This window comes from Phragmites australis, chromosome 1, assembly GCF_958298935.1.
Source record: "Phragmites australis chromosome 1, lpPhrAust1.1, whole genome shotgun sequence".
NCBI lineage: Eukaryota > Viridiplantae > Streptophyta > Magnoliopsida > Poales > Poaceae > Phragmites > Phragmites australis.
The window spans coordinates 10909123-10935381 of record NC_084921.1 but is presented as its reverse complement, the minus strand read 5'-3'; the positions used below and the strand labels follow the sequence as shown (position 1 = coordinate 10935381).

Here is a 26259-nt window from a genome sequence, read left to right as displayed (position 1 = left end):
CTTCACAGCGACGCACGGACATGAATCCGTGATCCACCCTTGCACACATCACTGGTCGACCACAGTAGTTACATCGTGTTAACTAACTAGCTAACTTACCAACTAAATTTACCCTGTTAAGGCGACCGACCTTTTTCATTCCACGGACACAAGATGCATCCTGAACCTTACTACTCCATCCGTTCATATAAGGTATAAGGCGTATTTTTATTTAAAAAGATCAAAGTTTATAAATTTTAACCAGTTTGTTAACTTTATAGCACTTGATAATATATCGTAAGAGAAATTAAATATTAAATTTTATTTTTAAAGATATTTATTTTAAAATATGTTTTACATAAATGAATGAAGAAAATAATTTAGTGTGTGTTCACTGGTCAATACTCAGCAGTCATACCACGAGATTCAGATTCCTTGACGTCAACGTCACGATGATTTTATCGCAGACACGTAAATCCGACCCACGCGCACGGTGGCACGCGACGTAAGACATCCTAATCCCATACCACGTAGGCTCCAAGAAAGCCTCTTCACCGAAAAAAAAATTGAAGAACGCCACGCCAACGACGACGGGTAGGTTCGGCCGTCGTAGGACAGGACGAGACGGTGGTTGTGAGCCGCAGCTGAAAATTCCGGCGCGGCGTTAATGCCGGGCGCGACCGACTTTTCACTGTGCTGCTGCGCGTGGGACGGCTTGTATATGGATGGCTCGGGACGAACTAACCAAGTAGCCAAGCTAGGCTACATGCCTACGTACGTTGGCACACTATCTTGTAGTATCTTCCTTCTTTTACTAGCTTATTTTTTTTTTCACACCTATGAATTTGCATTAACCCACCCAACGAGTTTTATGATTAGTTACGCCGCGTGTCACACCGTAAAATGAGTGATGACACGGTGAATTGAGTCCAGCCCTCAGATGCAACTCCTACCGTCCTCGGTTGAAAATTGCCTCCCGTTATTCTGTCCTCACACATACATGGTGCATCATGGCGTCCAGTAAGACCACTGGTATAGTAAACTTGGTCCTGTCGTCCTCGTATGTGATGCTGAGCTATTGTGGATTCGTCACTATCGCATGAGCCTAGCTCCACGTGTCAGCAACAGCGCGATATATTCGCATAAGCCTAGCCTCACATATCAGCGACATCGCAATATGTCAGAAGATCCTCATCAGTGTCGCATGAGCCTAGCCTCACGTGTCAGCGACAGCGCGATACGTCAATGACGGCGCGCTACATCAGAGATCTCGTCACTGCCACATGAGTCCAGAAGATTGCAAGGCCACTAGTGTGCAAGAAGCATATATGCACGCCATCTTATTTCAGTACCACCACCTGATTTGTTTCTTGCTGGGACTGCACGTAATTACTGCCATTGTACGACGATTCGAAACTACTTCCAACTGACTCTGCTGCCGTTGCAAGTACAGTAGTATTGTAATGACAGGTACTATATATCACCCTCCAAGTACTAAACGAAGGATTTCCATTGGAACTGATAGATTCCATCCGGAGGAAAATAGACCAACTGCTCTAACTACTTTCAGTTGACAGATATTAATCAGGTAGGGGAAACCCTACTGGTTCATCAAAAGAAAATAGATCTACGCATACCAGTCTACAAACGATTTGGACAAATTCCTAGATCGCAGAAAAACCGGACTTCGAATCAATTCACCGAAATGCACCATAAGCTGGCATCTTCCGAATTCTGAACCATCCGACCACTAGGCATCTGTTTTATTCAACAACAACAGCAGGATCAGTCGATCAGAACAGTCTGTGTATCTGTGATTACGGGTCCATTAATAACTCAACAGACGCCACATAAGTCTCAAAGAAATAGAGGTGTGCAAGGTGCAAACAGTCAAGAGTATCCAAAAGAAACGTAAATCATATTATACTTTGCTGGAATTCCATTCTGTAAACATATAGACGCAAAAGGTTTCCAATTATGTCAGATGAATTGAGATGTTTCACACAAAAAATGGAACAGTCAAAAGTACCTAGTTATCGTAAGTAAGGTTACTAGAGCTTCCTAAATGCATGACTCATATCTAGTTGTACCCATGGTACTTTCTGCAGCTTGTCTCTCCTGTTACTGAATTATACAAGGACGTATTTGGAGTGGGTGGAGCTACTACTACCACTTTCCATTGTAAGTTTACCAGGATTTATTTAGAGAAGTAGGTGGAACAAAGTCCCATAGTTTCTGTTTCCAAAATGTATTTAGAGCACAAGCAAAGAGGAATCTCTAAAGAAAACAACAGGGACCTTCCTATTGACAAGGCAGACATAGCCCCTACAGTGAGAAGCTTAATGATCTCATGTGGAAGTGGAGCCAATAATAGGAGAACAGGGTTTAGGCAGGTCAAGCATGGAATGATGCAGTTAAGTGATAAAAGACACAGGCAAAATGCTACCTCTAAGTCAGAAATCAGGTACACCTGATGCAAACACATAATGCTTTCCATAAGTGGAGTGGATGGAATGATGCAGTTGAATCACATGAGCTCTATAAATACGAAGTAGAATGAGCAAAACTGAAGCACAACAGCATTCAAAACTCATGGCTTCATCCAAGATAATTCTTGGTGCAATCTTAATTGCTTCTTTCTACTTAGCTGCCTCCCTCGCATTCCCTGGTCACCATGAGGGTGCCTATCCAATTGGTAACAGCCCAAATCCAGGTCTTTCTCCAGACTACTACAAGCTCACATGCCCACAAGCTGATGAGATTGTGGTGTCTGTACTAAAGAAGGCTATTGCAAAGGAACAAAGGATAGCCGCTTCCCTTCTCAGGCTCCTATTTCATGACTGCTTTGTTCAGGTTAGCACAGTTCAAATCCTTTTTTCATCCAGAATACACAAGGTTTCGCCATGTATCGGACATTGATTATTGTTGAGAGCTAGAACCATGCTTTCATGTTCAACCATCGATAATCTAGGTTATCTACTGGTGTATTTAGTACTGTAGATCAAAATTATTTTGCTCATCAGGATGAAATTGCAGGGGTGTGATGCATCAGTTCTTTTGGATGACACTGAGGAAGTCATAAGCGAGAAAAATGCTATTCCCAATAAGAATTCTATTAGGGGGTTTGAGGTTATAGATGAGATCAAAGCCGCACTTGAAGAAGCATGTCCACATACAGTCTCTTGTGCTGACACTATTGCTCTAGCAGCCAGAGGTTCAACAGTGTTGGTAAATTTCTGTTCTTTCAAGTCACAAGAACCTGTACTAGTTATAGGAAGAGAAGTATCTAGAGAATTTTTCAAAGAAACTAATTGTTTTATCTTATTTAAGAGGACTAAAAGCTGGCATCCTCAACTAAAATTTATTTTAGCTCCAATTGATATAGTTTAACACGCACATGGTAATGTTATCTCCTGACAGAGTGGTGGACCATATTGGGAACTTCCGCTAGGGAGGAGGGACTCAAAGGCAGCAAATATGAAGCTAGCAAATAAGAACCTTCCTCCACCAAATGCAACACTACATCATCTTATCAAGTTTTTCCAAAGGCAAGGACTCGATAAGGTGGACCTTGTGGCACTATCAGGTATGGTATTGGCACATCTTCAATGCTCAAAATAAACCTTGATGTAAAATAGTGAATCAAAGTGGTTCAGTTCATAATTTCTACATAGTTTCTTGTTATATGCTTAAGACTGAAAGTATAGCAAGAAAGACATTGAAAAGGGGATAGTAAAAAGGCATTACTGTCATCAGCAATTATATGTGCCAGACAAGAATGGAAAATGAAAAATAACAAAAGTCCTTAGGTAATAACCGTATTGGATATTTTGATGTTCCAGTAGGGTCATGACTGTAGCACTGAAACTAAAAATTGCTATTCCAGATGAATTTCTAAGAACATAGCTGTTGCTATTAGATCTGCATATTCTCTTTTCTACTTAAAGATAATTTTATTTCACACTGACAGGAAGCCACACTATTGGAATGGCCAGATGTGTGAGTTTCACACAACGGCTCTACAATCAACATAGAGATAACAGACCAGACATCACGCTAGAGAAAAGGTTCTATTACACATTGGTGTCGACGTGCCCACGCACTGGTGATGATAACAAGATACGTCCACTAGATTTTGTCAGTCCTTCGAAATTTGATAACAGCTATTATAAGTTGATATTGAAGGGAAAAGGGCTTCTTAATTCAGATCAAGTTTTATGGACAGGAAAAGACCCAGAAATAGCAGATCTTGTTAGAAGCTATGCGGAAAACGAGTCATTGTTCTTCGAACATTATGTGAATTCAATAATCAAAATGGGGAACATAAACCCCCTCATGGGTTACAATGGAGAAATCCGCAAGAACTGTCGTAGGATTAATCAGGAGATCTAGTCATCAAAAGGCTTCAGTTTGAATCAGGTTCTTTTGCATGTGATCAACCATTTAATTTACATGATATGCCAATTTAAATGTCAGCATGCTAATGTGTGGTGGCATAAGATGTAACTGCAACTTCAATTTGCTTTTTTTTCCCCATTTGCCAATGTAATCCCATTACTTTCAATGAAATGTATCTCATCTTCTTTTGCTCTAAAACAGTCTGTTTATTTATGTCAAGGATAGACAAGGGGTGAGTCATTGCATAATCATGTCCTTAGTTGGTAGTCCATGGTGCATACATTTTAACTAGTATGGTTGTCTACTTCTTTTATTCTTTTGACTTCTGAGGTTTGACAAGTAAGCCCTGTGTTACGAGTTCAATAATAATAGTTGTGTAGTTGTATTATATTCTACTACAAGATGATAGGACACAACAATTGCTTGCACAGGTGATATCCTAGGACGGTTTATGTGTTTTTGATTTTTAAACTTATAAAAAACTCAAATATCGTGCATAAAAGCAACACTAATAGTGTGCATGCACTACAACACTAGTGCATTTGCACATGCACATGGGATGGTGGTGAGAGCAGAGGCAATTGAATGAACTAGCCTAATTCAGAAGAGCTACCAAAAATCAATGCAAAAGAAACAATAAAGATGGCATCAGAATATGCCTAAAGCTGGAGTGAGTTGGAGCAGGGAAGAAAAGATAGTGAGAGCGACGCATATGACAGACCATTGCCATCAAGAACAGAGTATCCTAGATGTGGCTACATGCCTCACGTAACTCGCCATTGAGAAAGGCATTCTTGATGTCTGGTTGAGATATGGACCACAAGCAAATAAAGGCAACTGCCAGAAGAGTCCGAACAGTGGACATGTGAACAACTGGAGAAAAAGTCTCATCGTAGTGACAACCGTGCTTCTGCTGAAAATCACATGCCACAAGACAAGACTTGTAGCGCTCCAGGGAGACATTAGGGTGAGTCTTGACCTTGTAAACCCACTTGCAAATTATGGGAGTGACATGAGCTGGTAGAGGAACAAGATCCCAAGTGCCAAACTATCCAAAGCAACAATCTTTCCAGCCATAGCATGTTGCCACTCCTAGTGGACAAGAACCTCTTGGTAGGTCGTGGTCTCGATAAGAGCAGTAGCTGTGAAGCCATAGCACTTACGTGGCCGAATAGTACGATGATCATGGAGATCATACCGAGGTGGAGACTCTAGAGCAAGTCCTAGAAGGGACGGAGAGGAGTCAGGTGGAGGAAGATGTCGCGATCGACGAGTGTAGTAATGAGTGATCTCACGAGGAGGAACCTCTGGAGGAGGTGGTGAAGGAACCGGAGGTGGAGCAGAAGGTAGGGAGCATGGTGATGACGATGTCGGTGGAGCTAGGGAGAGTGGTGGTTGTATGGAACATGATGGCAACAAAAGATGTGAGGATGGAAGAGGAAACAAATGAAGAGTAGTCAGGAAAGAGATAGACTCAACTGTGGTGGATGGAGTACTGGTGGACGAAAGAGGATAGTAAGAACGGGATTCCTCAAAGGTGACATCCTGAGAAATCCTCATTCAACAGGCAACAGGATCATAGCAGCAACACCCCTTGTGCCCCAAACTGTATACAAGTAAAACACACTCAACTGACTGAGCAATCAGTTTGGTGTGCTCACGAGGAAGAACATAGCAGACACACCAAAAGCACCGAAGGTGATTGTAGCCAGAAGGTTTGCCAAAGAGACGCTCATAGGGAATACATCCCTAAACAGCAGAGGATGGTTGCCTATTAATGAGACTCAGCCCAAAAGTGAGGTGAAAGATCTGAAGAGATCAAAAAGCGCGAGCAGCCTCAAGAATGTGATAATGCTTGCACTCAGCAACGCCATTTTGAGCATGGGCACCAGGGCAGAAGAACTGAGCAAGAGTGATCTGGTCAGCTATATAGCGACGAGGTGTGTCTAAAATATACTCACTAGCGGAGTCAGCAAAAAAAGCCCGAATGCAAGAGTTAAACACAATGCTAATCATAGTGGCAAACTATTGGTAAATGGAAAGGAACTGACCACGAGAAGACATAAGATAAATCCAAGTAAATCTCAAATAATCATCGATAAAGATCACATAATAGGAGTGACCCCCTTTCGAAACCTTCATACATCAGAGTGGACAAGATTAAAGGGACGTTGAGACAAAACCACTAGAAGGATAAGAGAGTTGCAGCTATTTACCAAGCTTGCAACCCATACAATGAAGAGCAGCATCACCAGAAACAGGACCTAAGACACCAGTACCTACCAAAGTGGAAAGCCTAGAACCCAAGAGATGGCCTAGACAATGATGCCACTGCACAAGAATGGTTGTAGAAGAAGTAGCTAACACAGAGACAGTCGAATTGGATGACTGGCTGTCCCAAGTAGCAAAAGAAAGGCGCAGCCAATCAAGCTCCCAAATAAGCTGAGAGTCATGACGCCTAGGACCAGTCCCCACCAAAAGCCCCATACGAAGATCCTGAACACAACAAGAGAGGGGAAGAGAAGTGACATCTGTAGTCTGAACAACAAGAGGTGAACTAGGAGATGATACAGAAGACATATGAGTGAAATTTGAAGTCATATGAAAGGAAGCACTAGAATCAAGAAGCCATTTGGATAATATACCTGGGTGGGAAGGAAGGTGGTGTAAAACCAGAAGCCTAAGCAATAATCCCGAAAGCTGAGGTAGAAGCTGCAGTAGTGAGGCGGCGAAACTCGCGAGGACCTCCTCCTCTGCAGCAGACACAGAATGAGAGGACTAATTAGAAGCACCACTAGAGCTCTGAGAGGTCCATCCACTGTGACGTGTCTTCTTCTATGCTTTGTCATGTTGTTTCGTGAAGCACACCTGAGCAATGTGCACTGGCTTGTCGCAGTAGTTGCAAACGATACCAGAAGGGGTCCCCACCACCACCGGGGAGGGTTGTGGCGTTGAAGGAGGTGGAGGCAGTTGGGGAGGTGTGTGAGATCATGAAGGAACTCTAGCAACAGGACAGAGGTGGACTGCTAATCCCGACTCAGACTCCCCGCTTGAAGACGTGTCTCCTTAGCCCGTAGCTCAAGCATCGCCTCATCAAGCTATAGATGCGGACGTTGTGTCAACAGCTACGATCTGATAGTCTCAAACTCAGGTCAGAGTCAAGAGAGGAACTCGTGAAGATGAAGAGTGTCCCTTTGACTCCAGTAGTGGTCAGAACACCTGCAAGTGCCAACACCATAGAACTCAACACCTAGGCTATCCAGGCACTACCAAACTGTGGACATCTGACGATGGAACTCCTCGACAATGGAGTTTAGCTGGCGAAGTGGCTGAGCCTCCTCTACAACAGCAAGGTACAACGCCTCGTTGCAAATCTCGTAGCCACGACAAAGGTGAGCCCACATTAACTGAGTAGTGGCAAGGCCCTTAAGGGACATCATGAGGTCAACCTCCATACTCGCAAACAAGATGGCCTTGGGACAGGCCTTCTCACGCAGTCAAGTCTCATAGACGGCAAGATTAGGCTAGTAAGTCTTCATCTCGGTCTCAGAAGCGTCAAGAGCAGCCTTGGCATCATTAGCATTTGACAGGTAAGTAGGTGGAGTCGGAAGAGCAGGACAAGGTGGACGTGGCCTCTTGCCGGTGAGGTAGCCCCGTAGCTATTGACCACCCATGTGGATCTCCATATGCACCGCGAACTCCTAGAAGTTGGTGCCATTGAAGAATATTGGGCACCGCAGAATAGGAATAGCACTCAGCCTCCCAGAGGACGGCATCAAGGTAACAGGAACAGAATGCCTCTATTTTTTCAACGCGCACACACACTGGAGCCCTAGCTGCTGGCTATTGGTGCCAAACAGCAGCGGGGGACCATCCTAATCTAGACGTGGGCGCAGGGGCATGGCATCCTTGTGACGTGCCCCTGCACCAAAGGCTGGAGCGGGCGACAGTGGCGCAACGTTCTGGGCGGAGGCCAGACGACAGCAACCCTTGCTGAAGCAGTTCATGGCCGGATCAAGTTAGAGTCGACGTAGCCCTCTGCGGGTGTCGACGAGGAGGGGCAGAGTAGCGAGAGAAGTTGCGGCACAGTCGACGGTGCAGAGGACGATGCTGGCACGCAACGGCGTCATTGAGTGCGGAACCCGCGCGAACGTGACGGTGGGCGTCGAGCACATCGACGCGGCATCAGGCAGGAGCAGCAAGTCATCCCGATGCAGAGGGGAAAGGGGATAAGGAGGTGGAGCTGCCTTCACCGGTCGATGGTGGCAGCGCGTCAGCAACACACCGACGATAGTGGGATGGGGATCGAGTGCAACCATAGGTTCTGTTCCAAGCCCCAAAGGGGAAGGTGTACAACTATACACATGCAAGAAACACCCTGCACTAGTAGGTAATTGCAGTGCGTGCATATATACATCTAACATAAATAAGCTTGGAAAAGCTGATGGTGGGTTGTAACCATATATATGCATGAGATCAAATTAAGCGTAGATTAATTGAGTACACAATGCAAACCTGCAAGAAATAATCCTTAGAGCTACATATGCTTTAGTTCATGTCGACCCATATGTCCTATCATTTGTCCTCTGTGCTGCTTGTGTGGTACCAGGTGAGCTTTCCCAAGATGCTTGGCTTGCGTGATTTTCAATACGATTATCCACTCGCAAGTAGTCTCCTGGTCTGCCAACCTGATAAATGGTTAGGTTGAATAAGTGAGTAGAATAGTATTGCCTATCTACTAGCATGATCATTTATAATTTGATGAGCTAACGAAGTAGTAAAGACAAAGTAAATGCTCACAGCGTCCAGAAGGGCAGACAAGATGGCCATCCCAGGCAGCGCATCTAAACCATACTGAAGTTGGTGCAAAATATCATGATTTCAAGACAACTCTGAATAGTATTGCTCTATCCCTCAAACATTAAATTAAAAATATACCAGATGCTCCACACGCGTTTTGTAGACGAACCCTCCACAACAAAGTAGACTTGACAAGACAATGAAACTACACGTAAACAGGACAGCAATCAGAATAGTAAACACAACACCGGAAATAAAAACGCAGCACGAGTACCAACGAATGATAGTAATAGTAGTGCTAAAGGGGTAGTACTGTAGTAATATCAGGAAAAAAAAACTAACTTCAGTAACAGTAGTTACAATTCATGAAGAAACTGCAGTTATCATGAAGATAATTCATGCGTTCAAAAATAATTCCAAATCAGGGAAATGCTAACTTCAGAAAACAGATGTTACAATTCATGATAGAATTTTCCATCACTGAGAAGCTAATTTTTAAGTTCAAAAAACACATACATGCAAGAAATAATTCCAAATGTTGCCCAGCCTTTCATAGGATAACCCTCTTTTTCTTGTGTGTAACCTACACAAGGAGACAGATACAAAACAAATTCAAATAACTAGGCCACAGCTAACATACTGATAAAGATATAAGGAAAAGATTGCATAATTACCATGTTTATCAGAGTTTATCATGCTGTGTTTACAATCTTAATATAACCTACATATAAATCAACAAAACACGGCAACCTTTTGTGACAGATGGCTTTTAACAATTTGCTGCGTAACATTTCTCAAACTCTCAAGGCCGACATTGTAATACACTTTTCCAGTCCACAATGTAAACCGTCAGGTAATGCTAATGGTTGGACTGAATGGTACTTTAAAGTTCAAATAGGCATTCACCTTTGAATTTCTTTAATCATACGATCCAGAAGTAAACCTACAAGCTACACATCTCTTTTATCTGTGAAATTATCTCAAATGAGGATTGTATAAGACCCATCTTCCGTATATTCCCAAATCAAGATCTAATGAAGCTCATGCAGGACCAAATGTCCAATGAGTAAGTCTATATGTGTAGTTAATGATTGTATGGCTAGGACTAACCACATTCTTTGGTAAGTGTAAATTCGATTGGATCATAGCCCTTCACTGGGATCAAAACATTGACCTCGTAAGGACTGCTTCGCACAATTTCACCTACAAAATGTAGAAGACAGCTCATTTGTTGAATGTTACAAAAGGCATCAATATGGGGACACAAGGAAGAAAACTAACATCTCCAATCCACATTCAGAACTGTAGGAGACAGGGTAGTAGGCATGGCACCATTGACCCCGGATCCTGTAAGTGTAACACCAAGCCCTTTCACTGGATTAACCTGCGTAACAGAAATAGCCAAAAATATATATACATATATGCATAGAGTTCAACATGTACTGATGATGACAGCAGACTGTTGATGGTTTTAACAATAATGTACTCATATGCCAAGGATATGCGTTAATCAAGAATAGTACGGATATGTGAATAAACATTTAGTCACCGGCATAACAATGATCAAGAGTGAATGAGCACAAGTTAGTGTTGTTTTTTAGTAGTAATTTTTTTTATGGGGATTTTTTGAGTGACATCATTCATTGGGGAAGAGAAACTAGTTAAATTATCAAATTAAACTGTTGTTATTTTGACAAACCCAAATTTTTTACCTTGAAGGTAGGTTTTCCAACAAGGCCTGAGAGGGAAGACATAGCACTAAGATATAGAGACACATGAATCTGCTCAGTCTGAAAACTGCATAGGGAAGAGAATATTGTAGAAAAATAAATATAGAAATAGTACATATTTCTATTCTCTAACATGGAAAAACAATCAGATATCATAATTAAAAGTGAGTATTAAAATCCAGAGTGTTACAAAAATTCTAGGAGTAATGATGAAGTTTGCAGGTAATATCATGCTCAAATGTTGACAGGGCTTCTAGCATATGTATTGCTTTTGGCCATCGACATGTGATGAATGATGCCACGATGGCATGCTAAGGGTCAATTCGCAGTTCCTGTGCTGTGTTGTGCAGTCCTTATTTATGAAGTTGCTGTGCAAAAGCAGTTGTGAGAAATATAGCATTGTTTTTAGCAATCAAACTGAGTTAGACAAGTCCTGTTATCCGGTGGTTGTTCCTCTCACATTTCCACTCACTTGGAACACAATAATATATCCGTTTGTAAAATGGTATAGATAAAAAAACACACCTAGCCAAACACCAAAATATCTGAAAGATAATCATAATGTACCGCAATGCCAAACAGAGCCTTATTGTCTAGGCTCCTTTTGATACTGCGTTCCAATAACACATATCCTACTGTAATTCCGTAGCTAAAGTCACTAATTAGGACCTGTTTGACCTGTCATGTAGTTATTCCATAGTTTGTATGATTAAGCTAGAATTTATCAAAGCATCTTGATGTATAAGTAGTAATAATCATCCACAGAGTTGATATAAGCTTTACAAATTTAGATCTTACAGAACCCCATGTCAAACCAAGTGAAACCCTCTACGAAGCTGCAAACTAATATAAATGCATGTTGAAGATTATTTGCATGAACACAATTCAGATTTCCCATTCGGCATTTGCTCAGGCTTGTATAGATAACCTAAAGCTTTATGCCAAAGAGATATCTTAATCTCATTAACTTTTAATCATATTTTGACATCGTACCTAAATCCATGATGAAGTTGTTCAAATCCCAGCTGAGTCAATCCATTATAAACCTAAGAAGACCAAAGTGACTTGTAATACTAACTTAAGCAATGACTAACAGCCAAAAAAAAAGAGATGAACTTACGATTTCCGATGACCGGGGATGAAATCCCACAGTGAAACCCTTAAATACTCTTGGACCACTTTTAGCACAAGATATAGCAAGTTCAACAACCACTCTGACAGAAAAGAACCATGTATGAGGACAGAAAAGGGAGTAGAATTTTTTACAGCAATAAATGGATAGGAATCATTTCACTGATAATGCAAATAAACTAAATATTTCATTACCTGCACATCCGTTCAGCGTAATATACGCTGCAAATGCATCCTTGTTCATCTGTATGGTTGTCAATATTAGCATATGCTTTCTCATGAAGTATGCAGCTAAAACAGAACATTATGTTATCTTTGGATTCAGGGTCAACAAGAAATTGGCAGTTTTACGACCATTTGACCAAACATGATTCTGGGAACAAAACCAACAATACTTGTCAACGGTGCATGGCATATGCACACCAATATATACAGAGCATCTATATGAACCCGTTGTTGAATAAGAATGGTGCTTTAAGTAATGTGTCAAGTTCCAATATGTTTGCAGGAAAAAATGTATAGCCATCTGGAAGTTGAGGAATGAGGATAACAACAAACTTTACTTATAGGTTCAACTCTCTTGCGAAGGGGGAAGAATGAAGTATGATCAAGTCGAACCAGTCAACATTTTCCTTTAAAACATTAAAGACCCAGAGAAAATAACAATTTAAATCTACTAATAAGAATGACTGAATGAGTAGCTGGGAATTGCAAGCAAGCTTGTGTACAAGTGAGAAGACTACTTTCTATGTTATGGAAAGAGTCAATTAGTTTAGGCGAGTTATCTAGTTGTTATGGGCGGGAGATAAGTTGGATTTGATTAGTTTCCAATTCAGCTAGAGATAAATTAAGTAAGTTAGGATTTGGATTGTAATTTCCCCTTTCTATATAAAGGGGCAGCCACGCATCATTGTAAGCAAGCAAGAAGAATTCAGCAAAGGGCTTTTGCCCATATGGTTAGATCAGATCCTCTTCTCGGCAGGAGAAGCCCGGCGATTAGAGGGCGATCTGCACTATCCTACCCCTTGTGTCCAATATTCCTCTTGTTACCATAATAGTTGGTATCAGAGACATCGATCCTACGCCACCACCGTTACTGCCCTGCCAAGATGCAGCCGCCGCCTTGTCCCTGCACCGCCCGCCCTCCGCCAATTTCGCAAAAAAAAAAGGTTGCTCCGCCACGACGCTGCAGCCATCCTGCTGCACCACGCCGGTGCTGCTCTCCTATTGCACCCCGCCGCCGCTCATCAACATGAGGTCTTCACCAAGGACAACAGCCATGGCCGCCACCACAGCTCGAGGACGAGATGTCTTCGACGAGCGGTGTAATGTTATGGAAAGAGTGAAGTTTGTTTAGGCAAGTTATATAGTTGTTACGGGCAGGAGATAAGTTGGATTTAATTAGGAGATAGAGTTCAATTAGTTTCCAATTCAGCCAGAGATAAATTAGGTAAGTTAGGATTTGGATTGTAATTTCTCCTCTATATAAAGGGGCAGCCACGCATCATTGGAAGAAGTAAGAATTCAGCAAAAGGATTTTGCCCAGATGGTTAGATCAGAGCCTCTTCCCGGCGGGAGAAGCCCGGCGATTAGAGGGTGATCTGCCCTTGGCATTGATCAGAGCCTCGAGTCTACGGGAGAAGCCCGGGATTAGAGGGCGATCTGCCCTATCCTACCCCTTGTATCCAATGTTCCTCTTGTTACCGTAATATCCTACTACACCAATGCAGTAGGAAGTAATCTATCCACCCCTGAATAAGTGTTTTTTCGAACACTGATAGCTCACTTTTTATAATTTGATTGGTAACATACACAAAAGTATTTAAATTGACCACATGAAGATGTTGATGGAAAATAAGAAAAGCCAACAGGCAACAGACCTTTGCACACTTTACTTGAGCAATGTCCACATATGATATTTACCTGAAATACGTTCAAAGGCACTAGGCTAAAATAAATTTTGATGAAAAGAAAATTCCCAATATTGGTGACAACAACGAAGAATCTCACCATAAATTAGACACAAACCTGTGCTGTGCGACCCATCTTTTCAAAGGTAGTTTCACAGTGCACTAAATCTCCATACTGGAATTTCTGAAATTGTGAGTGAGGAATTAAAGAATGTTTGCTGGTTCAGTTGAGCTATGAAGGTAGGGAGCTCCTAACAAGATTGGATGTCTCTCTAATTCCAATTCAACCTAAATAACCACGCTTATGATAAAAAGGCATAGGGCAACAGTCCTCAACAGTTGAGTTCAACAACCATCAATGCAGAGAAGCCAAATGTTCAAACCAATATTGTGCTTATTCGGATAGCGAGCTTGTAAGAACCCTGGCGGATTTTTTTTTTTTTCATTGATATACATCAAAATGAATTGAACAAACTGTTATGTTAAGTATGTATGGATTAATGGTGGGAAGTTCTATTTCAAGTTGGGGATCGTACATCCTGGACCCTGCTGTAGACCTTTTTAAATGTATTAATGAACACACCAACTGGTTAAAGACATTTTTCTAGTTCAGATTATATTCTGTCGCTTGTTGACAAAATGGCAATGAAACTTTGAAACTGTCCCTACAGCTTATGACAGTTTATCTTCCATTTATGATTTTGCACTCAAACTCAATGCTATGTTCAAAGGTTGTGATTATGTTTCGCAAATGGACTCAAGGATTGTTAATTCTATGTACCCTTTTTCTTTCTTTCCTACCTTTGATGAGTCTGGTCTGATCAAGTCAACCTTATAAGAACGATGACGAGGTGCAAAATTTGATTACACACAGGCACACATAGGAAGAAGAAAAGAAAGGAAAACCCCAAACTCCCTTTTGGGAAAAAGAAAATACACTAGTGTGACAAATAGAAAGGATGGAGAATAAAAACACATACGTGCGCGCAAGAGTAGGCACAACATTTTTCACCCACAATACAAAATAAGGACACTGAGAAAGAGTATGCATTATTTTATCATAGACAAAATTGATTTCAATCTGAAAGTGATACCTGAATGTAGTCAATATGTTCTGAACCAGTTAGAAAAGAGTGAGAACTGACAAAACGTCCAAACTCAATGTAACCCTGAAAGGAATGAAAAAACCAATTGCATTATCCAGATGGTGACCATATCACAAATTTTGATATCTATCGACGGTCATTTACATTTAGATAAAAATAATCAAATATCAATGGGCCTAAGCCCAAAAGGAAAGCCAGAATTTTAAATATAATTAGTATATAGAACAGTGAGGCTAAAACAGAGGACAGACAGGCAGATGAATTATGGCTAAAAATATTGGAACCGAATGATGGCTGATGTTCGAACTACAAGGCTGCTGCATTGTGCTCACTAATCTTCAAATACATAAGCATATGTTTTTACCTTTATGTTATTTCTTCCTTTTGGAATATTCAGTTTTTTCCATCTTGCCAATATTGCACTATTAACTGAGGATATAGTAATGTATTGATCACTTGTTCAGTATAAAAGGATGCATTATGAATAATCACTATAATCCAATTCTAATGGCTGTGCTAGCACCACATAACCTCCATGATTTTATATTCTTCAAACATGACAAACGGCAACATACCTTTATACAGTCTACACCCTTGAAATACCCACTAGCACCTTACAATATAAGTACAAATATGCAAACAGAGTACTACTGCGTCACCTTTTAAGAACATGATGAATTAAACCTTCATGGACTAAAAATAGATGGAGTTAACACTTAGCACCGTAAATTGCCAATAAAGAATTAAAAAATGACATGCCATACCCCTTGAGATCTTTTCTGCACATCTTTGCAGAACTCGACGACCAAATCAGAGGGTTGCAAGCCCTGATAATTATAATAAAATATGAGTTGTTAACGTATATCTGGATACACTTAACGAAATACAATGTACTTGTTACTTTAAAAAACAAATACAATATACATGTAAACAGTCTAGAAGGTAATTTTCGAACATCTTACAGTGGATTTTTCATAATCACCTTTTCATTATATTCGAAATCCTTTCCAACCAGATGTGTCTGGAAGCTGCTTAGGAGAAAGCAATACAAAAGAAGTTATCTAATTTCAATGTACATATACCTAGTGAACAGCACGACGGTAAGGATACAAAATCCACAAGGCGGCTTTCATTGTCAAAGGTATAGCAATTTGAACTTGGAACAGCTATGATGGCAGTGGCTGGTACATGCATGTAGATAACTGCCAACAAAACTGCACCAAATAACAAAAACTATAAGGATCTATGAGACCCAATAATTCCCATAACAAAACATAGCCATGTTGATTTAACAAACTGAAATTAAGATTAGAAAAGGCATCGCTTTATGTAGAGAACTTAGAATCATGTTCTAGAAATTAAAAGAAGGGAGGATCCTGGCAAGTCAAAGTCAACAATAAATATTCTCTACGCTATCAAACAAGAAGTGATATTTCATGAAGTATAGATTCCACTGAAAGCAATAGGAGCGATCCAATTTCACAAGTCTGTCCATCACCAAATTGACAGAACATGTTTTACAGGAAAGCTTTTGACTGCATAAAATCTGCTCAGACTACCAAAAGCATCCATACTTGAAGAAATACTTTGAACATTATGGATATTCTTTTAACCAAATAAAAGAGGACAGAAGTTTTGAATCCCAATCGATTGAAATTATGTCTTCACCAATCTAGCTCATGCTGTACACCGAAGCACAGTATGCCTTATTAACAAACAACTGTTGAGATCTTAAAATGATAAAAAGGTGATCTTATTGTCAAATGAAAGATAAAATGAGAAGCTTCCATAGTGCAGTTGTAAGCACAAGATGGCAAAAGTACCTATGATCAACAGATTCATGACATGCAAAGGACAGGACGCCATGGTACTCCAGTGCAGCCACGTAGATATTCAGGTTTAAATGGCAGTTCCCTGTTAGATACATATGACGCACCGTCACATTTTATGATAGGTAATTCATCATTTAACTTATCATCCAAACATAGTTACATTGCACAGGACATCACGCTGTGGCAAACAAACTTGTTAGGACTCCACAGGAACTCAGTGTGCCGTTACCAATTTACCCGGTCGATGTTAAAGTACAAATTGGGAGACTAAAAAAACCAAGGAAGCTATCTTTTGGCAAAACGAAAGTAAACTTCGCATTATAAATGCCAAAGCACTCAGATAGACTCCTGCGCCACCCTGCTTTAGCACGAAAGTAAGAGTTCAAGCCCCTATCTGCAAGGTGTACCTGGTGAAAACAATTAGTTTTTGGCGCTAACATGGACACATCAACGGTAAACCCAGTTCTGGCTTGCATAAGCAATCATTAGAAATAACTCTTACTATCATCAAGTCAATTTGGGTAGACATTCACTGGAGACACTTGTCCGGTAGAACTAGCAGAGAGCCGGCCAAAATTCCACAAACCCAACGTAAGACTTCTCCTTCCTCCCTTTGCTACTCTACTCTATGTGTTGCGATGGCACAGGTCCGAGAGGCGTAGAAACCCCCCGCCCAGCACACGTGGAGGCAACCAGGGGAAGCGAAGCGTAGGCGGGGCGGAGAACCACGGGATTGCTCGAGAGAAGCAAGGTTTAGCGGTAGAGCAGAGTGCAGCGAAAACTCACCGCGGCGTCGGATGGCGGAGTCCCCGAGGGAGGCCGGCCGTCGGCGAGAGGGGGCGCAGAGGAGCGGGTGGGGCGCTCCTCTCTATGGAATGGGTCCCCTCGCCGGTTCAATTTTCGGGAGGGGACGGCGGAGGCCGGAGCCGAGGGTACCGGTGTGTCGGCTGGGCTTCTCGGGTGGAGTGTTGACTGTAGATACACGAGAGACGGAGTTAGTGCTTCGGTTTGGTGACTTCACGCGTAAATTCATTTAAGTCTCAGGGTAGTTAGGTTTAAGATTTTTAATAATTATTTAATTAATTGTCACAACTATAATAAATTATATTTTATTAGTCTTCTCACATATATGTTATACGCTCAGTTTTTCAACTAATTTTGTCACATTTATAACTAAATATTTATTGGTCATACTTTTTATGATAAATCATATTTAGCTAATTTTAGACGTAGTAATTTTAATGCAAACCAAACATGTCCTAAACCTCTCTTGATTAACACAGCACCAATTAAAAACATAAGAACATATATATATAGGGTATAGATTTCTTTTTATTCATTATTTTTTCTTAATGGGATAGCTTTTACGCATATAAAGTGCAGAAAAATCCTTCTAGTTAGGCCATCTCTAGCGGGAGCAGCAAATCTTTCCATAGCACTGTGCCGACGACTTTTTTTGTCCTTTGCCGATCAAAGCCAGCCGCAACTTGCTCCAGCAGCTCCGATTTCTACCTCTACAGGGATACGGTGGGAGTTGGAGAGCGGCAAAGTTGCGGACGGAAAAGGGCACCGGTATCACTGTAGCTAGAGAATGAATGTGGGTCCGAGGAGAGATGAAAAGTAATGAAAGGTAAGAAATATGATAGCTGCTGGAGATAGAAAAAATAGATGATGTTGTAATAGTATTAGGGGTACTGTAATAGTATTATAGGGGATGAATTTTTAGAGTATCTACTAGAGATGACCTTAAGAGATAAATTTGATAATGAGCCAACACCAGAAAGGACATGGAAAAGGAGTCACACCTGATAGGTCCAACCCCTAGCTGTGCTTGGTATGGCTCGGTCTCTGTGGTCGAGTCAGCCTCCCTTCGTGGGGCTGATTTACAATAGTCTATCAAATATTTCAGATGGCTCAGTGTGGTTGACATGGCACTGAGATGGCAAATATATGCTAACATGTCATTCACGTGCAGCCAGTCTCTCCCTCGGCTCATCACTCTCTGACCGTCTATTCTTTTTTTCTCACTATTTTTTCTCTTCTCTTTCTGACCACCCTCATCTCTATCTAAGTGTGTATTTGGTTCATGGTACAAGTCTGGATGGGATGGTCTCGTCTAGGATTTTTTGATGATCAAGTGTTTAATTGATGGTTCTGGATTGGATGACATCGTCTAACACTAGAGAATATTCGTGTAGATGTTAGACGAGTGGATCCCTCGAAAATAGCTTGAGGAGGTTGTCCCTATTTCTTCGCGTCCCATGACTCAGCACCCTCGCGTTCCTCTTACCTCTCGCGAGAGAGTCACCCTCCTACCTCCGGCCGCCTTCCTCCTCCGAGGTGAGCTTAGGGCGTGTTTGGTTGTCCGCATGAGTCCCATCCTGGTTGGTACTGTGCGTAGAATCTGGTGGAGAAGGTTGTTTGGTGTCCTGAATTTACTGTAGCAGCATGGCTCGTTGGGTGCAAAAATATGACCATATGTTGCATCCGCAGTGAAGGCCGATTCGAGCTTCGCTCATGGGCCTGACTGAGCTGATGCAAGTGCGAGGTGCAATGGGCCCACTTACAGATAGTTATGGTTACCTCTCGCGACCACCTCCTCCCTCCCTGCTTAGAGCGCCTCTGGGCGGTTTCCGTCGTGTTGCCCTCGAATCCAACTTGCGCGAGCATGGGGAAGCAAGGAAGGAAGTCCCCACCACCAATCTGACTGATTCCTGCGCGAACCTCATCTTCTCCCCCAATATTGGGTGCGATGTCGTCTTCTTCCCTGAGTCCGATGACCCTCTCTGCCCTTCACCGACAAACAGCCACCGCTGAGCTTCGCATGTTCAACCTGAACCTCGGAGAGCCTTCCATTGTTCTCCTCTCCCTTCCACACGCGTCAATTTCCCTTTGGCCCGACGTCGGCGTGCACCTCCATGGGCATTGTGAGCTATCGTCGCTCAGTCCTAGTCGCCGACCAGGCTCCAATGAGTGGCGCCGGCAGAGCAACCCTCAAATGGACTCCCCATGGGACGGCCGACATCCTGCCACTGCAGATCCACCGGATTCGATTCAGAATTGCCGGTGAGGATGACACCGGCGACCTCACCATGCCCGGCCACCATGCATGCCGATGAGACCGACCTTCGACGAGATCCCCTTCCAAAGAAGCGAGATAAAGGGTCAAGAATCGATTAGTTGAGTGTGGCACAGAGGAGAAGGGTGCCGCGATTCGTCACCGGTGTGAGCTCCCGTGTTTGTCATGGTTGTTTTGTTTTGCTGATCAGATTGAGCTCCGCCCGGCTCTTGCGCCGTGACCATTCGAGTGTGCATGCTCCAGCGCGCGTACATGCATCCTTGGATAAGGTAAACACACTACTCTTCATACACAAGGTCACACAACCACCCTCATGTAGGCAACCAATCATAACCTTAGTCCATCCAACCTCTCATATAGTCTCAGATTCGATTAACCAAACAGAAACTCAGCTCAGCCTTTCCAAATAAATACAACCAACCAAACACTCTTCTTTTTAACAAATATGATTCCACTTAGTTTGCTTCTCCTCAGCCTGCATATACAATACCACTATACAAAACCTCATCCGATGAACAAAACACACCCTTAATTGAAGGGGGAAATAGGATGTATGGCATCCTGGTGTCACGTCCCGAATCCGTAATCACGCATTTAAGTCTATTTATGCATCATTAGTGTCGTGACTAAATTCGAGGCAATTTATTTTAGCACATCAGAGTACTTCGGTTTGACTCAATCGAATGAGAGGAAGAAATTCAGGAGAGAAAAGAATAGAATTCACAGTTAAATGGACTAGTTTCTCTAGCGTGGGGGCCACATGGGAGGCCAACCACTCCTTCACTCCCTTGGAGTAGCCCCCACCTACTCTCTCTCTCTCTCCCCTCACCCTCCCACGCTCTCCCACCCGTGCAACCCCAAAGGGAACAACAACTCTCTCTCTCTCTCTCTCTCTCTCTCTCTCTCTCTCTCTCTCTCTCTCTCTCTCTCTCAAGTACTCTCTCCTTCTTCCCCCAAAATCCCACCTCAAGAGAAGGAATCGAGGTATGCACGTGGTACTCACGCGTTCTCTAGCTCACAAGCTTCCTATCTATCCAATTTATTTTCATTTTTCCAAAGGATTCGAGCCAATTTTGATGTCTTTTGGTGCTCTTGGCTGAAGCACAAGAAGCATCGGAGTTCTTCCTCTTCCCAAGCTTTTCCCCCTTTAACCGATGGTCCCAAAGCTCGACAAAGTACCTTGGGTGAGTCTCCCACACTCCCATAGCACGAATGCGTGTTTTGGTTGGTTGAAATCCGAGTTTTGAGACTTGGTTGCAAAATTCCCAAGTTCCTGATGTTTTTGGAGCAATTCTGAGATTTTGGTGAATTTAAACTAGGGAATCGAGTTGATAAGTTAGTAAGTAAATTCTAGACCCCATGATCCATTGCAAAAACCTTGCTCTTTGGTTTGAAATCGAATCAACCAAAGTTTCCCTTCGAAATTGCTCTCTGCGTAATGTCCGGAGACTCCGGACAAATGTTTGAACAGTCCAGACTTTCCAGAAAAGGGTCGTTGAATTGTACTAAATAATTGTTAGGGTTTAGGATGTAAGTTGAGTCTAGAACCCTTTGTATAGTATATATGCATGTATATGTAGTATAGATTCATCATGCGAGTCGAATCGATCGATGAAACAACACGAACACATTTTCCACTGGAAGTCCAGAGTGTCCGAAGAATTTTCCTGAGGCTCCGTAGCCCAAAGAGTCCGGAAAACTTCTCGAAGAGTTCGGATAAATCCGGAGAGTCCAAAGCTTTTCCTAGAGTCTCCGGCCTCCTGTTGGTTTTCCCATGTACTTTTAGATTGCACAGTTGTTATTCTTTCGCATGTCTTGCACTTTTAGCGTGTTGTTATGCATATTGTGTCATACAACACTTCATTTATGCTCATCATTGAACGCGTTCTTGTTTAGTGAATGAAGAATCGACTCATGACCTGGCCGCAGCTGAAGGCGACATCAATCTCCCTGAGTTCTATGAGTGTTGTGCGGGTAGTATTAGGCGGTCACCAGAGTAGTAAGGCAAGTATCTAAGCATACTGCTCCCATTAATTTGGATCGCATACATCATATATGATAAATTACGTTTTATGTACGTTATGCATGAGTTTGAGTCGATGTCGGGTTTATGATGAGTATAACATATGTTGATGCACTAATTCTCCTATCTTGAATAATTGTTGATCTGTATCCTTATAGTCTGGGTTTAATATGGTGTTATCTAACTTAAAATGTCATTCGTGATGCTTAACAAGTGCTTAGGTCATTGGTAGAAGTTGAGCGGTGAAATATTTCATCGTTTATGAGTATAGGTTTTAATTACTTGTATAATGATCACAATGATGGATTGATGGTGTTGGTTGGATGAGTTGTGAGAATGAGACGAGATGTGGATGGTGTTAGGGATATTTGTCTTGCCTGGATGTGGAGTTCCCCTGAGTATGTCGGGAGAAGGACCCGAATACTGTAGACCGCTTGCATTGTTTAAGCATCGATCGTTGTTGCAATTGGCTTTAGCACTTTTCGTGCTTACTACATGTCGCATATGAGAACGATAAGCTGATTACCTTTGTAGCTGTGGATTTTTGGCGTGCGGATCGATAGTGCCGGGCATGAGATCGGTTAAGGTATCTATTTTGCTCTGAGAGTAGTTCTGGATGACCCCCACACTTATCGACGCATGATCAAACAGTTAAGACTTATTGGAAAAGGTTGACATGAGGACCCCTTGTATGAACATGTATGGTTATGCAAGCCGCATAGTCCTCAAGTCATGTAGGTAAAGGAGTACCCCTGGATGGTGTAAAAATATTTCAAAATATCGCGCTCTCAATCATGAGCATACTTTTGTCCATTTGCAACAGTTGTAGAGTTACGAGTATGGATTGATGTGGTTGATGGGTTGAGATGGTGCTTTACAAATATTATTCTTCTGGTTCCGTTTACATATATGTTCAGTTGAGGCTTATGAGTTAGATAGTCGTGTTGGTCAAGTATAGATGCCCACACATGTTTATATCAAATTTGCTTTCACATATGAAGTTTACTTAACCATGTGATCTTTTCTTGCTAACATACAAATGCATAATCTTTAGAGTCTAGCTATTTATAAGTACTCATTGTAGATTTGTCTTGCGAGTATCTTTGTATTCATGTTGCTTTTTAAGATGCTACCGTAGAGGAGGAGTCAGTCTTTGGCTATTTCACGCATGTCGAGGGTGGTGGTGGGTATGAGTAGACAACTGCTCGGAAGTCGCGCTTTTAGGGTGAAGCCTAAGGACATATGACTTCACACATCTTTTGCTGTCTTTAACTTTTATTTCCGCTGCGTTGTTTGTTTTGTTGGTTAGGAGTTGAGTCGGTTTTTATCTCCTCCTAACTCTCTTTTGCGGTAAATTGCAATAACTTGGTAAATGCTTAGGAACTTGTAATCTAATGTTAATTACTCGTTCTTTATTAAGTTGTGTTGTGATGTTAAATGTTGGAAAGACATGTATTTCGATCTTGGGCACAAAACACGTGTCGGGACTACTAGAATAGTATTCTGGTTAATGGTTGAAATCGTGATTAAGTAAATAATCGATTTAATGATTAATTAGAATATTGTTTAAACGGTTCCTTACACGTGGTAGGATATGAGTTCCATTTTTGATGCCCTACGATGAGATCTGGTGCCACTGACAATGGATCTTATGCGGGTAACGAGCTCTGTTGGAAGGAGATAGAAAAGGAAATAGAGCTCTAAGGAAGAAGAAGATAACTGTGAGCTAGCTACCTTTTGGTTTTATTTATTAACAGTGGGTCCCACCTAAAATTAGAGCTCCTCACAATTATTGATGCCTAGTGACTGCAATTTTTTTGGCCTAGTAGAGGAGGTAATCTCACCCAAATGGAAATAGGTGGCTATATCATGTTTGTTCATCCCTATTTTTCCAACCAAATAAGAAATTGGCTCATCCAACTCATCTAACCAAACGAGAAATTGGCTTATCTCATCCCTAAAAACATGCATGGCCATAACCTATCCAACCTTGCCTTCCAATAAAACACACCTTAACTGAATCACGACGTCACAATGTATGATGTTAGTGCTGTGACCCGATCACCTAAGAGCAGGGAATAGAGAATGAGGAAAAAATTGGGTAGGTAATTGGAGAGAATTAGAGGGAGAGAGAATCAACAGAGGAAAAAGACGAGACTGAATTGGGAGGAGATAGTTTATCCATTCATTTTCCTGATAACCCACTTGCCACATCTCTATCCCTTATAACCACGGGAGCTGGCTAATGGGCCAACACAAGCGGGCTACAGGATGCGAACGCAACAATACAAGCCTAAGTCCCAAATTCCATTACAACTCAAACGGACACTACGCGGCTAACCTCCCGCCACTTGAACTTCTTGACGCGCGTCCTCCTCTGTGTTGTCGGGCGTGACAATACCGCCTCCCCGAGAACCAGCTGGTCCCCAGACTGGTGCAGATGGAAACCTCATCTTCAGCACATAGTAGTCCTCCCATGTAGCCATTGCAGCAGGAAGACCAGTCCATTGAACCAAGATTTGAGTAATAGCATAATTCCCTTTCTTCACCAAATGATGCTCCTGAATTACTTCACGAAGTAACTCCGCTTGCTCTAGCTCAGGCAAAGAAGGAATGTCAGAGAACACATGAGTGTAATCAGGAACTAAGGGCTTCAGCTGAGAGACATGAAAAATCGGGTGGATTTGAGCATGTGCGGGCAACTCCATCTTGTAAGCAGCCTTGCATATCTTGTCAACAATCTTTTATGGGCCAAAGTACTTGAAGGCAAGTTTAGGACAAGGTCAGTTAACCACCGATGACTGAGCAAAAGGTTGCAGTCGTAGATAGACCAACTCACCAATCTAGAATTCACAAAGAGAATGATGATTATCTGCATACGACTTCATCTTGGATTGAGCTCGAGTAAGGTGGTCCTTCAAAAGAGCAAGAAATTGTTGACGTTCTTGGAGGACAGTAGAGGCATCTGAAGAGTTGTCTGTTGACAGAATAGGCACAACAGCTAGATTAGGCTCAACTCCGTACATCGCCTTGAAAGGGGAAAACTTCAAAGCTGTATGAAAACTGGAGTTGTACCATATCTCAGCTGAAGAAAGCCACTTGCTCCATTTGGAAGGGGCATCATGAACAGCACAACGCAGAAACATCTCCAGTCATTGGTTAACACGCTCGGTTTGACCATCAGTTTGCGGATGGTAGGCCGAATTGAGCTGCAATTTGGTGTCTAACATCTTGAAGAGTTCATGCTAAAAGTTGGTGGTGAATACTTTGTCATGATCAGAGACAATTGAACGGGGCACACCATGGAGCTTGACCACTTTGTTGAAGAAGAGCTGTGCTACTTGAACAGCAAAGAAATGATGCTTCAATGACAGGAAATGAGCATACTTAGTGAGACAATCAACCACCACCAAGATAACTGAATATCCATTGGATTTAGGTAAACCTTTTATGAAATATGTGGAAATATCCTGCCATGAGTTTTTGAGCACTGGAAGAGGCTAAAAAGACCAGGTTGTTTACAGTTTTCATGTTTGGCCTGATGACAGACTTGGCATTGTTGGACAAAGGTCTCCACAACACCTTTCATCCTAGACCAATAAAACAGCTTCTTAACATGCTCATAAGTTGCATGAACTCCAGTGTGACCACCCACAGGAGGCATGAAAAGCTGAAATGATCTTAGTATGGAGTGAAGAATTGTTACCCACAAGAAGTTGTTTCTGTCTATAGATGGGACCATCCTGCAGGTAGTACCCTTGAGAGTTGGGACTGACAACTGCAAGTTCAGTGCGAAGCCTTTGAGCAACATCATCATTGACATAAGAGTTTGTCACCTCTTGAAGCTAAACTAGAGTACAAGACGGGATGGTAGACAACTCAATGTTATGAGCAACTCTGGATAAGGCATCAACAACCTTATTCTCTGAACCTTTATTGCATTAAAACTTAAATTGTAACCCAGCTAATTTAGTCATTGCCTTCTTTTGCAGCTCTGTAGACAGGGACTGATCGTGTAGGTGGCAAAGGCTCTTGTGGTCAATTTTGATCAAGAAAGACCCTCTTTGCAAATAACACCTCCACTTTTCAATGGCCATGAGAATTGCAATGAATTTCTTCTTAGAAATAGATAAATTATGATTAGAAACTCCCAAAGCTTTTCTATAAAAGGCAATTGGGTGTCCCTTTTGAGACAACACAGCACCAACACAAGTGTCACAAGCATCATTTTCAATCTCAAATTGCTTAGAAAAATTAGCCAGGGCCAAAAC

The 26259-nt window shown here is 42.0% G+C and overlaps 2 protein-coding genes across 2 annotated transcripts; one reads left to right on the top strand and one right to left on the bottom strand.

The window, feature by feature from the left end:
- Window positions 1-1276: 1276 nt before the first annotated feature.
- LOC133909389 (uncharacterized) lies at window positions 1277-17881 on the bottom strand. The gene is made up of 19 exons (XM_062351811.1): window positions 17673-17881; window positions 16878-16968; window positions 16165-16268; window positions 16037-16075; window positions 15819-15881; window positions 15043-15117; window positions 14067-14132; window positions 13919-13961; window positions 12234-12282; window positions 12028-12121; window positions 11901-11953; window positions 10890-10974; window positions 10459-10561; window positions 10288-10380; window positions 9694-9760; window positions 9316-9382; window positions 9178-9231; window positions 8893-9065; window positions 1277-1737 (listed from the first exon to the last, which is right to left on the bottom strand). Exons 2-18 carry the CDS (start codon window positions 16918-16920, stop codon window positions 8931-8933), a joined length of 1233 nt encoding a protein of 410 aa, XP_062207795.1. The 5' UTR covers window positions 16921-16968; window positions 17673-17881; the 3' UTR covers window positions 1277-1737; window positions 8893-8930.
- Window positions 2536-4528, top strand: LOC133909399 (peroxidase 9-like). The gene is made up of 4 exons (XM_062351822.1): window positions 2536-2832; window positions 3016-3207; window positions 3400-3565; window positions 3950-4528. The coding sequence occupies exons 1-4, from the start codon at window positions 2536-2538 to the stop codon at window positions 4369-4371; spliced, it is 1077 nt and encodes a 358-aa protein (XP_062207806.1). The 3' UTR covers window positions 4372-4528.
- Window positions 17882-26259: the final 8378 nt, after the last annotated feature.